Source organism: Anomalospiza imberbis, chromosome 12 (assembly GCF_031753505.1).
Source record: "Anomalospiza imberbis isolate Cuckoo-Finch-1a 21T00152 chromosome 12, ASM3175350v1, whole genome shotgun sequence".
Taxonomy (NCBI): Eukaryota; Metazoa; Chordata; class Aves; order Passeriformes; family Viduidae; genus Anomalospiza; species Anomalospiza imberbis.
The window spans coordinates 13,939,366-13,954,923 of record NC_089692.1 but is presented as its reverse complement, the minus strand read 5'-3'; the positions used below and the strand labels follow the sequence as shown (position 1 = coordinate 13,954,923).

At 46.1% G+C, this 15,558-nt stretch overlaps 1 protein-coding gene across 6 annotated transcripts in view; it reads right to left on the bottom strand.

Moving 5' to 3' along the window:
- The window catches only part of PLEKHG4 (pleckstrin homology and RhoGEF domain containing G4), a 92,432-nt gene that overhangs the window by 20,815 nt on the left and 56,059 nt on the right, over nt 1-15,558 (bottom strand). For all 6 annotated transcript variants that reach the window (XM_068202921.1, XM_068202923.1, XM_068202924.1 and 3 more), the window contains exons 11-13: nt 7,891-8,029; nt 5,404-5,526; nt 4,707-4,898 (exon numbers count right to left, since the gene is read on the bottom strand). In XM_068202921.1, coding sequence (XP_068059022.1) covers nt 4,707-4,898; nt 5,404-5,526; nt 7,891-8,029 — 454 coding nt within the window. The remainder of the gene's footprint in view (nt 1-4,706; nt 4,899-5,403; nt 5,527-7,890; nt 8,030-15,558) is intronic.

Genomic DNA, 15,558 nt, shown 5'->3' with positions numbered 1-15,558 from the left:
CCGGCCCCTCTTTGGGCCCCAGAGCAGCAACACTTGCTCACGGGATGGAGCTCAAAAAGGCTGGCATTCCTACAGCAGCAAGGACAATGGGGAGGGATGAGGAGGCACTGCCATAATCAAATGCAGGCCAGCTGGCCCTCCCCCAGGAAGGGCAGGCACCTCCTTCACTTGCCAAAGGCTTTGTTTTCTAAGCCACAAAAGAACAAAGTGGCTGAGGAGGAGAGCACAGGAGAACCCACTGTGGGGGCAGATCCACCCATAAGCACAGGTAATCCATTCCTGGAGATGAAAACACAGATGGAGAGGGGTTGGGCAATATTCTGCCCACTTCAAGCAGAAGTCAGAAGCAGCAGCTTCTTGAGTGAAGCAAAAAAAGACAGACAACTGAGGAACAAGAATCAGCAGAGGCTGATGGTCGGGGGTCCTTTGAGGGAAAAGATCCAAGGCAAACAAACAGAGAACACCACTGAAGGAATCACTTGTGGAACAGAGCCCCAAGAAATCCCAAGAAATGGGAAACCCTACCATTTCTCCACCCACCTTACCCCACTAATCCTCAGCAGTGAGAACTGAAGCTGAACAACTTCCCTTAGAAAGCAAACATAAGGCAAGGGCTCAAGCTGCAAGAGACTCACAAGCTATGGCAGGGCAATGACCATACTTTCCCTGAGCACCAGTGAGGCACCATCTTGCACAACATCCTGAGAAACAGGAAAAAGCCCCTGGAGCTGCCTCAGGCCCTCCTGTAATGATACAGGCAGTTCAGCTCTGGGCACCACATCACCACGCGGCCACAGGGTATGCAGGTGCTGCGATGGGACACTGCCCGTTCTGGTTGGGTCAGTGCTTTCTTCCACCGGTGCCAGCAAGGATCATGCACCTCCACTCCCGACCTTCAGCAGGACTGGTTGTCATCCCAGACCTGGTAGAGACTGTCATGTGTGCTCCGGCTCACTGGACATGCTGCTGCAAGTAAGGTGCTCAGTGCTGACAGGGCACACGGCTCTCACACAGGCCATTTCAAACATGCAGTCCAGGTAACCTGCACTTCACTTATGGTAAAGTCAACAACACGGGATATAAAATTGTTCTGGGAAATAATTCACCCAGAGAGAGCTTGAGGAAGGAAAAAATATGAAGGCTAACGAGATAAACAAGGAGAGGAAGACTTGCTGTTGCTGCTCCTAGTCTTGATGGTGTACCTATGACAGTGTTATTGTGAAGCCAGGATAGAGAGAAGGAGAAAAGGATACTGGGGGTATCCTTCCTACAGGAACCCCAGAACAAAACAGACATCAGTGCTTTTGGTGCACCATACATACCCTTGCTTGTTGAGCTGCCCAGTTTTTCCCCAAAGCACTGTATGGTGCCAGATCCCAGCGCAGTCTTGGAACTGTGTAAACAAGGGACAGTGGCCAAACCAGGCTTGAAGCCACAGGGAAATGGCAGGACCCCAAATATTCCCACATTGACTTTGTGGTACTGAAAAGCAATCCTCCAGCCCACAGTCAGAGGTGGGGAAAGCAGCTTCCTTCACTTCACTGCTCCTCCTGCCTCAGCCCAACCGTGATCCACCCCCCTGTCAAGCACCAAGGGCTCCTGCCACAAAGGAAGCGGGGACAAATGGAAACATCCAGCTTGGCATCAGTCATGTCTTTGGGGAAGGAATCCTGCCAGCCCATGTGCAAGCTCCATGTGGTCTGGCCCAGCTCAGCCTGCCTCATTGCAAGGAGCTCTGACAGGCCTTCAGGAACTGCCAAGCAGTGAAAAAAACCAGTACAGCATCTTGATGGGGCATATGGGGTTATGTTGTCCTGTCCCACGGCCTGTCCAGCAGCCACAGGCAGCGTGTTACAAAACACTTGCCCACCACATGCAGGAGGACCAGCATAATGGAGCCTCCCATTCCCAGCAGGCAGTGAGGTATGTGAGGGATGAACACCATGATCCCCGTGGTGGGTGTTCCCCTCCCTTGGTGCATGCTGAGATGTCTGGAGATCTGAGCTTGCCAGCTCATTACCATAGTGTACATTGCTTACGCATCCTTGGGCTTCTTCCCCAAATCTTGGGGTTTGGCACTCTGCAGGCTCTTTACGAGAAGGAATATCAAGGACATTGCTTATTGTAGACTCCTGCTGTAGATATCCCCTCAGATATTAGGGAAGACAGAAGGGAGTTAGGCAGGCACTGACAAAATCAATGCAGGAAGGTAAAAGCAGCTCAGTATCAGAAGACACTGAAATCAGTTTAGATAAGATCTTCTGCTTATCCCCCACCTCCCAGACCACACCACTATCTTTGCTTTGGGAAGGCAGAAGGCATTCTGGAGATCAGGATCAAACTCATAGGCACTGAAAGAACTTTCACACTGTTCAGCAATTTCTGTACGGATCCTACAGCTGCAGGATGTATCCCCCTACACTCCTAGTTTCAGTTGGCCACTGGTTCACAATACACACATAGTATATTTACACCACCAAAATTGTTTATAACTCTACTGTAACCAGTGAGATCAAAATCCTCCTCCCTCCCTGAGCCAGCTGCCTCTCCTCCACACAAAGCAGTGTGAAAACACAGTGCCACTATAATTTTGTTTTCACTGGGGCCATGCATCATGAAAGGCAGAACCTTTCAAGAGGGCTGCTGCAGCTTCCAAAGACTGCATCCTGGAGTTTTCATCCACCAAAAAAGCTGCAATGCCCTCAGAAAATTAATAGGCCACTGTTGGGATCTATGTAGCATTTGTGTCCCTAGAAATGACCCAGGCTCTGAAAAGGCTTTGAAGCTGTGGAGGAAAACACTGCTATAGAGTCATGTCCAACTATCCTGGCAGTCCAAGAGCTACCAGCACAATGTAACTTCCATGCCAGAACAGAGCATTGAGCAGCCTGGAAGCTTTGGGGAGACCTTAGAACACCCTGCAGAACCTGAAGGAGCTCCAAGAGAGCTGGAGAGGGACTTTGGATAAGGGCATGGAGTGACAGGGTAAGAGAGAATAGCTTCAAACTGACAGAGGGCAGGATTAAATTGGATATTAGGAAGAAATTCTTCCCCGTGAGGGTGGTGAGGCCCTGGCACAGGTTGTCCACAGCAGTTGTGGCTGCCCCATCCCTGTAAATGTTCAAGGCCAGGCTGGGGGCTTGTAGCAACCTGGTCTAGTGGGTGGCATCTCTGTCTGTAGCAGGGAAGTTGGAAATGGATGTTTCCTTTAAAATCCCTTCAAGCTCAAACCATTGTATGGGTCTATGATCATGTGCTACAGTCCACATTTGTGCTCCAGAGACTTCCAGCTCTGGCTGGAAGGGTTCACATACGACCAATGTTTGGCTTGGCTGCAGAATTGTCAGTATGCCAAGCAAGGCTTGGTGCTTCTGTGTGCCTCAATTTATCAGAAGAACCATGAGAAAACCCTTCCCAGGATCCTTCCCATGATCACCCATGATGGTAAGGAGCATTCAAGTACCAGAGCAGCCCCTGAACATCTCTGTTCACTGAGGTAGAAAAGCACAGGTTCTTGCCATTCTCCTAAGGCACAAGAGGTAATTCTCTCTCCACTGGGGTGAAAAAAAAATTACGTATTTCCACAGCTGGAGGGTCCCCTACCTGCACAGCAAACTGCAGAGATGAGCTGGAGCAGACCTGCAGAGCGTCACCAAACAAACTCAATCCTCATTGCCCTGACAGCAGTGTTCTGGGCCGCCTTCTCCACTTTTCTGCCTCACACAGGACGCTTTTCCATGTTTTCATGTTTAGCTGAATTTCCTCCCTCCTCCCTGAGCACTTCTGGCTGCCAAGGCAGCTCAGAAACAGCAACTAAGTGGCACCTACATCTGGTACAGCTTAACTTTTAGTGTCTATTCTTTCTGGAATTTGAGAACTTCAATACCCAATGTTTGTACAAGTGTGGAATAAATGGAGCACAGACTCCCTGGCTTTCTGTTCTTGCCAAAGTTGTATTTTAAAATGCACTTAGAAAATCCTACTGCTTTTTCATCTGCAACCTTAGAAATTAAAGAACACCAAATCCAACTGCAGATCTGCTAAATGGGTGCATTTGCACTAAACTGAACAGGTGGGAAGGTCAGGCACACAGCACAGTCACCACACACATCCTCTCCTCCTGCTTCCCAGATCCCTGTGATGAACCAGGGATCCCTTGTTCCTTCAGCCACACTTCCCAGCTCTCCATTCTGGTGCTCCCTTTCCTCATGCAGGCCTCCACATGGGAGGAGTTGGACTGTATTTAGGACTGACAAGCAGGGTGCCACTCCTGGGTCAACAGGCTGAACTGGCCAGTGTGTAAGGATATAGCAGGAAAACGCAGGCAGCCTACCCTGGCGTGGTGGCCAGGACTGGACACAATCAGCCCATCTCTTGGCCCTTGTCATCAGAGCCAGCACTGCCATAATCCTTCTGCCACTGCTGCCATGAAAGGGGTTAAAAAGCTCCAGCTCAGAGAGCAGAAAACCTCTATGCTTAACAGATGTGGACATTTTCTGGAAGACACACCCACCCCTTCTCCCACATACTGACTTGAAAAAAATCACTGCAGACACATGAGCATGAGGGGACTGCTGCAGGTTATAGATCCAGCTCCCTGATGGAGCAAATACTACATTTCACATCTTTCACAAACAATCTAGCACTGGACTGAGTCCAAGCAGACTTTTTACACCTTCCTCTGTGCAGCAGATGCCTTGTCTTACCTTGTCAAAGAATTCATACAGCCTGACTGTTTCACAGACTCGGTGCCTCGTTTCATCCAGCTGGGTGCAGAACTCCTCCAGCTCATCTTCGTAGGTCTGCAGCTTTACCCTGTAAGAATGCACATCCACAAAGGACAAGTCTTCCCATTGATTCATCTTCTTTAATGCCTCCTGTCCCCTTCTGCAATATTCCTGAAAACAAAAGGGAATTGCTTATGAGGATAGAGACCTGGAATCAACAGTAAGTAGTCTTCAAGGCCATTAACAGCTAGGGCTAACTAGACCAGTTTTTAAGGTTCAAATCAAATGAACAGGGGTGTCTTTGTTTACAGCAGAATTTTGAAGCCTGATCTCTTATGATTTACACTTGTCACACAGCTTGTAAAGGCCTACACAGCAAGACCGTGGCTCAGTCGGGATCAGAAAAAGGCAATGCTACAAACACATCAAAGGAGGAAAAAGAAAATCCATCTTTCAACTCAGTTATTTTCCCCAAGACTGGTAAATGCCATCTACTAAGTGTTGTGCTGGTGGCTTTGTCTGCAAAAGGAGAGCAGGGAGACTATGTAGTGAGATGGAATGACACACACCTTGGTGATGAACCCTCTTAGCACCATGTGTTTGGCTGAGCACAAAAACACACATGCTACCAACTCAGATGCTGGAGAATATAATTTTCCAATCTGACAACACTTACACTGGCAACAAGATCAAACTCCTTGAACTGCTTTTGTGCTTGAAGCAGCATCTCCAAAGAATCATCCAGGTTGATAGTTTCCTTTAGCCGTTTTCTGCCAACATTCTCAATCCAACTGCTGACCTAGAAGAAAAGGGATAAGCCCTGCTTGTTAGTCACCCTGTGCTACTCACCAACATAGGCCTTTATGTGGAAAGAGCAAGGAACTGCTCTCATAATGCTGGTCATCTCATTACTGGAAAGAATGTGTGTAGACTTCTCCCCCCATTCCGGCATTTCAGTCTGAGCCTCCTGCTCAGAGATTTTCCACTTCAGGTTACAGAGTAATTGAAAAGCTCTGCTATTGCTCACTAGCCTTAGGCATAAACAGGGCAAGTGGCTGCCTGGGCTCTGTCCTGGGTGAGCCATGGTCTAAAGCAAGCTCTGCAACTTGCAGACTGGCCTGACAATGCTGACATTACTGTAACCCCCAACTGGGATCAATCTCCTTGCTGCCAGATTTCCTACATCACTTCCCTTTTCTGACTCGCAGGACATGAACCATGTCAGTGTGAATGTATTGATGGATTCTGTCCATCTGCAATGTTTCATGGTTCTCTGGGACTCTCAGCTACTGGTTTTCTGAAGGCAGCTCTCCACAAAGCTGAGCAGCAACTGCATGTTCCTCAGTGGAGCCCAGCTACTGCTGCAGTTATCAGCCCATATCCTCAGAGGGGTAGAGGACTGACTAACAAGAGCATCCCTAAGAGCAAAGCAGTCATAGGAGGCCGGGCAGGATAACACAGCATCTCCATCATCATTAGGTTTTAAAAACAGGCTGGTAAACTTGTCTGCAATGCTCCAGGCATAGGTGCACCTGGGGGAAGGGACAGACTAAGTGCTTCCTAACGCCCACACATCCTGTTTTCCTATGTCACCTGAATCCATATCCCAACTCAACCCCATAGTCAAGGACAAACTCCTAGTTTTGTGGACTGTGAGAAGGTTACAAGGAGCAAGCCCACAAGGAGCAAGAGGAAGAGATTGTGGTGGGCTCGTAGTACTGCAGAGAGGCACACTGTTGCTTCCTAGAGCTCCCAGGCAGGCTTAAAAGCAGGAGCAGCTCCTACTATCATTGGTGATCTACAAGCAAAGTAACACAGGAGCAGCTGTGTTACTCAATTCAACAAAAAAATAAAGTTCAGCTTAAAGCAGAAACAGCTTGCAGTGCTTGCTTTTGTGCCTTTCTTCATTTCTGTTTGGTATTAGGAACCTGTGTGTTTAACGAGAGTCTACTACCAGGTTCTTGCAACACACTTCTTGTCCTGAGCGCATCCTGCATGGCGCCCAAGTGTCTACCTCCATATAGGAAGTCATTAAAACTCCCAGATCCACTTTGGCCTGGGAAAACACTAGGTAGGCTACAGCCTCCTTTGCAAATCCAGTTCCCACTAGAGGAGAGGAGCCCAGAATCCCAGAACAACAATAGTGAAACTGATCCTAATCATGATTTTTAAGGACACACAAACTTCTCACTGCTGATGAGTTACAGCACAAGGAAACCATGCAACTCTATAATCTCAAGGTTGAGTTCAGGCTTAGGGATCTGCAACATGCAACATCTGAGATCTGCAACACTGAAAGGACTGATCAGCTCTTGTAGGATGCTCAGACCTGAGCTGCTTTATGACTTTTTGAGGTCCTCTATCAACATGGCTACAGGTTTCCAAGATCTTTCTGAAAGGAAGTGCCTGTTTGCTTCAGTTATCCCATGGCTGTCAAGAGTTTCAACAAGCACTAAATGAAGGGAAGTTGAAGGTCCCACAAAAGTGCAGAGGGTGGGAGGTTGAGCATGGCTCTTGGGCTAAGGACAAGAAGCTGTTCCCTTCCTGGAGCCTGTAGAGAGGGCTGCACCCAAAGGCAAACCAAATGTGCCTGGTCCTGCACCCAGAGGGGAAGGAGTGTACCTGGACTTATCAGATATCAGGGACCTGAGAACAGCACAGGAATCTAAACAACAGACTACCCGACTGGGATGGGCAGCCAGTGTGGGACAGGGATATGCTGCAACAGGATGTCAGCAAACCCTGCAGGAGCTACAACCCAAAGGGGACACACAGACTTATCAGCTTGTTGACATCGCTCTGCTGCCTCTCAAGGTGAAGTATGAGGAACGCCTCATCAACAGCCTCACTCAGAGGGTCAAAAAAGACACCCAACCTCCAAGTGTATGGCTTACCTACGAGCACAGATGTTTATGGGGTTTGACTAATCCACACCTAGGGAGAAGCCAGGGGACTTTCACTTGGCATCAAGAGATATGAGGGAAATAAACAGCTTGATTCTCAGCACTGCTGAATCTCTATCTCAAATTCTTATGTTCAGTTGTTCTTTTTAAGCATCAAGCATCACTGTACACCTTCACACAACAGATCAACAGGCCCAGTACCTGCTATGGAACACACAGTCAGACAGCAGCAGCCACTGGAACTGACAGGTAGGCCTTACCTCCTTAAAACACTCTTCCACTTTCTCGAACTCCATCACCAACTCCAGTTCCTGGATGCGCTTGTTTGACAGCATCACCAGGCGGTGAACGCCCTCATCAACTTGATTATAAAGCACGCTGGCAGCATCGAGTGCATCTCTGCAAGGGGACACAGGTCTGGTCAAGGGTTTTGCATTAGGTCTTTCCCCCAGTGCTTCATGCAAACACAACCTGGCTGACAACAGCACTCCAGTCACCCTCCCCATGGAACCCACACGGGCCATCTCCATATGGAGAACAGAAGACAATATTGCTGCTCCTTACACATTGCCATGATTCACCACTCTGACCCCAATGCAGATAGCCTGGCAGGAGGGACAAGAGCATCTCCTCCCAGCTAGGCTCCTTGCAAGATTTACCATATTTCTCACACTTTCAGCTTTTCATAAACACAGATTGTTGCATCAATGGATTTTCACAAAACACAGGGTCAAGCAGTTTCAGTGTCTAAAACCACCATTTGAATTTAATTAAGTAAATAAGCCACCACTAGTAAGCAAATCTCTCCTGAGTGGCAACAACAATATTAAGTGCCTGATGCCCCATTTACTCTCAGGATTTCCACCAGCCAAACAAATACGCAAAGTGTACAACAACTCAGTGCCACGAGAAATCAGGTTTTACAGTGTTGTGCTGAAGAGATTCATAGACTGAGCTCCCTACCTCCCAAAGGCAGCCGTGCTGACCAAAGCCCAGCAGGCAACACCAGGAGGCACTCTCCCTGCCAGCCTGCCCACAGCACACAGGCAAGCATGGAGGGGTTGAGGATGCAGCCCAGTGCCCTCAGATGCTGCAACCACAGTAAGATGATGAGTATTAGCAAACTCCTTTTAGATGTGTGCAACACCTCTCCAGCACAAGTTTGCATGAATTACAGATGGGATCCAGGACATAGAAGAGCATTCAAGCTTATTCTTCTTGTATTTCTTTTGCTTCTAGACTTTCCCTCCTACAATTATGGGCTCAAGAGACAGCAACAAGAAGACACTACAGCTTCCTTCAGCTGTGCTCTACACTGGCATGTTCAGCTGCCTGGTCATCACCTGTACTCACCCTAAACCAATTTTGATTTCATCGTCTTACAACCTTCTAACTTATTAGAGCATGTTTTTTTATCATATTATTAAAATTATCTAAAGCACTTGCAAAATAGGTATCTAATATTGCTAATGGAATATAATTCAAAACAATTCAGCATACATGTTTATTTCTGTCTGGGTTTACAGGCAATCTTGAACCTATTAAATGCAACCAAATATGAGTGTTTAGTAGCAGCCATCCTGTAGTTTTAATTGACACGAGGTAGCGCCATAGGTCTGGACAAGCAGCTCTGCATAGCAGAAATCCACACTATTTTTCCATTCAGAATTCCACCCAGGGTGCAACAGCCAACTTCTCAAACCTCAGGCTCTTCAATACTTTTGTTTTTCCTCTTTGAAATGCCATTAGACTGAATGAATTTCTCCTAAGTGCAGCCAAAAATACCCGAATAGTTTCTGGACTAAGATCAGTGCTACTGCAGTACAGAGCAGACAGGTTCTCTACAGAGAATCTTTCAATGGAAAGATCCAAGCTGTAGCACTGCTCTGGCATTTCCCAAAACTGCCATAAACAAACCGTGATGATATGAGCCTTCTGTTTTGTAATCCTTTCCTATGGACAGACCCAGATCCAACCCAGGAGACTCACAGCAGCAGAGTTATAACCATTGTCCAAGCTGAGCTCTGGAAAGTGTTTACTGAGCAGGTTGTGGAGGCCAGTTCCCGTCAGCAGCAGTGACACAGCTGGGACAGCTAATGAGAAACAGTTCGGAGGATGGCTGCAAGTTAAATTTGGCAACACCATTAACGCTGTTTGGTTTTGTGCAGCAGAGCGTATCTGTCAAGTCCTATTTTCTGAATAAGTTGCCAGCATACTGATGGCCAGACAGGCAGACACCCTTTGGCCTTACTCCCACAGGGCTGAATTCCCTGCTGGCATGAACGCTCTCATCCACTCAGGAAATGGATACAGCAAACATTCTTCCTCCCGCTGGCACAGACAATCAAGCACCTATAACTTTAGGCATTCCATGCTGCTATATGCAAACATTTTCAATTACCCCCTCATGAGGCAAAATATTTTTCAAACCTTTCCCTGTGCTTCCATGGAAATCACTTTGGTGTTGATGCTACTTCTTTGATGGCACTCATCAGCAAGCCAGACTGACCTGCTAGACCTTTCTGTAACAGGATTCCTCATGTCCACCCAAGCCAGTGACAAAGCGAGCATCCATGGCTTCAGCACTTACCGTGGTATTGTCAGTTGGCAACCTGATGACACAGGGACCTGAGACAAGGGTTCCAGCTCTAGCACTGGACCTAGCACAGAGTATGATCTGATTAGGGGAGGGGAGCCAGGGAGTCCCACTCTGCCCCTTTCCATACATGACAGGGGAAACCACCCCCCCACTGTCATAAGTCTGAGTAGTTTTCCTTGACAGGAGTCAGTAGCAACCTGGACTGCAAGGCCTAACAAATACTACAGATTCTAGCAGAGCAGACTGCACATTTCCCAAAGGCACAAAACACAGGCTTCCCTGAAGACAACACTGCAACTACAGGTGGGGAAATCACCCTCAAGGTAGAGGGATAGGAAGTGACTATAAAAAAAGGCTAAAAAACCCCACATTTCAAGTTTTTTTTTGACCAGAAATAGGTGTACCTCAAAGTCACTGTGTAAAGAGGCTAATTACGCTGAGGGACTGTGGAAAAGACCAGTCTGTTGGAGACCACTTGAGACCAGTGCTGGCCTTATGGCCAGCAAACCCCTTCAGGGAAAGTTAGGTTCAAAACTTCAGCAATAAAGTACTCCTGCTGGCCCACCAACCACAGTACGAGGAACCCATTTCTGGAGAAGGGGCGTGAGTGAACTTCTTGGTATCCAACTAAAGGACTGAGAAAAATCCACCCCAAACACTTCTGGCCCCACACATTCCTTCCACAGGAGTTATCCCACCTCTGAAGATCTCAATCCAACCAAGCCTTTATGTACATTTTCAGAAGGTGGAAGGGAGCTCCAGTTCAGAAGTGAGCCCTTTGCCCCATTGGATGTAATCATAAAATACATGTCTTGGTAAATAATGTGGCAGCTACATATGTACAGAATCTATATATATATGCAAATCAGTCATCCTCCTTCTGTCTCAGCTGATTCAATGGTACTAAAAGTGACATCCTGTTACTGAAGACACACACAGAAAACCTTTGCTTTACTGATCCACAAGCATCTCAAACTTACCTGAAATCAGTCTAAGATGTATTTGGGAGTTTATGCTATAAGCAGAGACTAGACAGAATTCAGTTCAAAATAAGGCTAGAAATTAACTCTTATCAGTAAGTCAGGCTGTTTGGGATTATATAAGCCAAAATCCCTTACTCTTGTCATTTAAAGGACTTTTTTTCCTCTGTGAATGCTTGCAGCAGGCTATTGATGCCCTTATCAGCCACAATTCAACACTCTAAGACTGCCCCTTCTCATGGTCCTGCCAATGGTTTCCTGAGCAACTGCAAACAACATGCACAGAAAAAAATGTTTCCGAACAGCTCCTCTGGGCTCAAAGTCCCCAGACAATTCAGGTGTGGCCTTACACCATTCCTGCTCCTCTGGGAGTTCCTCCAGCATCCCAGCACCTCATGCTGTTTTCACACATTCTGCCTCGCTTGGCAGGCATTCATTAAAACCTCAATGTCTAGTTGTTGGTCTTCTGTTGCATCTCCAAGGTAACTCCATTCATACGTTGTCAGCCCCTGACAGTTCACTTTTACCAGCCGGACAGGCTCTCTGACTAACATCCATCTTTTACTCTCTTACACAGTGGAAAATATAAGCTTTTCCATGCTGTGGTATAAAGTAGGTAGCCAAACTGAGCCCAACAAAGAAATCACTCACAGTCCATGGGAAAAGTTTGTTTTTTTGATTCACTTGGGCACTTCAGTGCTCACAGAGAGGATCCACTGGGCATTAAGCCTGTTCTCCCAAACCTCTGTACATCTGTTTATCTATTTACACACACACAACCATTTGCTGATCTAGATCTCAAAAACTTCCTAAATTATTTCCAGTACACTAGTAATCTCCACAGTATCCTGAAACAGGGAGTTCTATGGGGAAAATGATACTTCACATAAATATCTGTTTCTTTTTCAGCTTCAGACTCAGAAGTTTTTAATTCCTGTCCTTCAGTACCTTCACAGCAGCTTGGAGTAAACAAACCAAATAGTGAAAATTTGGTTGAAGAAAAAAGTGACTTCCATCCTAGCACACAAAGAAAACACCTGGCTGTTAAGGACTTTAAAGATATTTTAATAGTGGCCTGTGCAACTCTGAGCATGAAAGGCAGAGTTGTTTGAAGTCAGTAGAAAGTCTCATCTCAGGTCAGATTTGTGTGGATGCAATGCAATTTCCCTGCACATGGGAGTGTGGTATTAAGAGTCTTTTACTACATTCTTCCATGGTCAAATCATCAAAAGCAATTTTGCAATAGTGCAGAGTCAATATAATTTATAGCAAAAAGGAGTAGCTTGATGTCAGTTTATGTTTCCCCAAATACTGTTTTCATTGGGCAATTATCATTTCAGTGGAAAAGGTTCCAAACGTCTTCAGCTTTCTGGAGAAGTGCCAAGCTGTTGTATAATGGTAGGTTAATTTTAAACCTATAATTTAGAAAGACCATTTCTGTCTGAATCCATTCTTCAAAAAAAAGCCAGCCTTGGAGAGCTACACTTTAGTTTTCAAAGCAAAATACCTGTTTTGTTTTCAAAAAATAGATGGCCTCAGAAGAAGTATCCAGCAGAGTCACAGAAGCAGGTGCTGCCTGTGCCATGCCTGCTGATGTCAGCGAGATGCAAACAGAAGAGCACAGGGAAGGGAGCAGCAAACCATCACCATTCTGCACCTTCCTGTTTGCCCCTTCAATAACTGCTTTGACAAACAGTAAGAACAGCAGATCGAACAAAAGGGCTGAAATCAAGAGTTCATCCTCTGACCAGCCTTGGCCAATTTTTAAATGGCAAAAATTCATGGATGGAAGGAAATACTACATGTTGGTAGTTTATTTCAGGGGATTTGGGCAAGTATAGGGAAGCTAACTTGTCCTGGGAAAATCAGTTATCCTTAATCTGATTTGTTCCGTAATTTAGAAGAAACACAGTCGGATGTTACAACATTAGCTTCATCTGGTCTTCCACTCTCTTGCTGTTGAACTTCCCTTGTGGATGTCCATACAGGTTTTAGCAGAAAAAGAACAGGATCTGGGAACTAGGAGGTTTAAAGGATGGATTAGCCCAAGGACATCACCCAGATCATGTGTGCTGATACCTTGGCTACAAATCACTTAAAACATTCTGAGCAATGCTTCTGGAAGAAATCCTTCCAGGTCTGCAGGAACAGTGCTGTGTGCCTGAGGGATGTTTTGCAGGACAAGAAATGTCATTCTTGGTCATTACTGCATTTTGGTACCGACCTATATAAGTACCATATTTATAATGATCCCATAAAAGGAGGTTAACCTCCAATGCACAGTCCTGCTCTTTGAGCTGAGAGCTTCACATGCAGCTGAGGTTAAAATTCAAACTAGCCATGGTGAAGCTAAAGCAGATATGGCTAAATAATTACGATTAATTATTCTCTGCAGCACACAAATAGCCATGGTGGTTTCAATTCCCTGATTGAAGTATCTGAGGAACTGGGTACATTTTTTAGAACCCTGAAGTGTCCTTACAAAGGCACAGAGGTCAAACACCAAATCTGTGGTTGCCTGTGGGATGCCTGTTCCATCTGAGGATGAGACCACAGACCTGGCTGAATCCCTCCTCACTAGGTTACCTGACCTGGGAGCAAATCATCCAATTAATACAATGCACAGGAGACCACAGCTGCCAAGAGAATTATCTTCTAGAGCTCAGTTGGTTTAAATGTGTTTTTAGCAGAAATACACTCTGAAATCCCTTAAAAAGCCAAGGGATCAATGCACACAGTTAAACAAGTGTCCAAGCACAGTCCCAAGATGTGACCTTTGTTTCTTTCTCCTGCCTGGCTTGCATTCAGTTACAATAAAACTGTGTTCAGACTCTGGTTGATTTAAAATCCCAGTAAGATCCATAAAACTGACTGGGGAAAAAAAAATTATAAAAAACCCCAAACCAACAAGTAGCCTGCTTATGGGGAAAGTTCCCTGCGCAGTGGAGCCTTGGAAAGGACTTGGAAACAGCATTCTGGGAACTCTGAGCCTCAAGATGTGGTTTTCTACCAGCTGTAAATAATTTCTACCTCCAAACCTTGTCTAATGTACATTAATCTGCTTATGTTATATTTTATATCCTGGTCAAATGCACCGCACCAGTCTAAGAGCTGTGTTCCTGAAGCTGAGACCACCAGGCTTTCAAGATGTCCTGCTCAAATACATACACACTGTCATTTAAAGCCATATCCCTATTTCACTGATACATCCTTTTGCCCACTTCCAGGGCTATGATCCATATAATAGTAGCGACTGTGCTATTAACCAGCCCAGCAACAGAAGTATCTATCCCAACACAGTTATATAAAAAATGGTGCTTGTGGGATGGCCTGGGCTAAGGCAGGAATGTCAGGCAGTTCAGCTAACATCCTATAATGGAAACTTTTTGCAATTTTTTTCCGTAATATTTTTAAACAGATAAAACACAGTGTGTCATTAATTACCTAATGCTCTGTTGGCATGACAAGCACTGCAAACAAAAACAAGCAAAACTGAAGTCTTCTGGGTGAATTCCCACTAAGTCCAAGAAGATTTAGGACATAAGACAGCAGAAAATGAAAAACAGAAAGGGAGATGAGGGGAATCATTTACAAAGAGCCCAAGAGGACAATGAAAACTTACCTAGGCAGAACTCTGCAATCTTTTAGGTCTCTGCAAATGCCACAACTGACGTCTCACAGCACTTCATGCACTCAGAATGATAACAGCCCCAGCTCCACTCTCCTTTATGTGCGGAGCAGTGAGATTTGTTTAATGTGAGCGTTAAGTGCTTTTTACTAGGCTAAAACCACCACGCCAACAGAGGGAACAGGTTAGACTGTAACCAAAATGAATACCAAGTAGCACAGTGTGTGTTTGGGTGGAAATGTCGCCCTGCACTCCTCCCTCCACCTGACACAAACAAATAAGGCCAGGGAAAAGCACTGCCACCCATGCTCGGCCAAAGGCTTAGCGCTCGTCAGCACCTTCTGTGTCACCAGCAACAGTGCAGAGGCGTCTCGTGGCAGCCTTTGAGGTCACAATTTAAGCACATTTTTTCATCTGGCTTCAAAGTTATACTGAGTATACATCTTGTCCCAAGGTTTTAGGATTAGGTCCACAGGAGGAACATGGAAAGGACCCTGCAATGAAGGGTGCCTCTTGCAGATCACGTTAGGAGGGTACACTAAGGCAAGTGGTAGCGTGAGAGTCTCCCAAAGCTCCCAGAGAGGAATGAAGATGAGCAGGCACTAGTTCAACTGCCATCAGTGAGAGGGACAAAGCATTAGCATCTTCTGAACCATGTACAAACACACAGAGCCGCAGCAGACACACATCTCTAAAGCAGAAAGGGGACGCCAGAAGACAA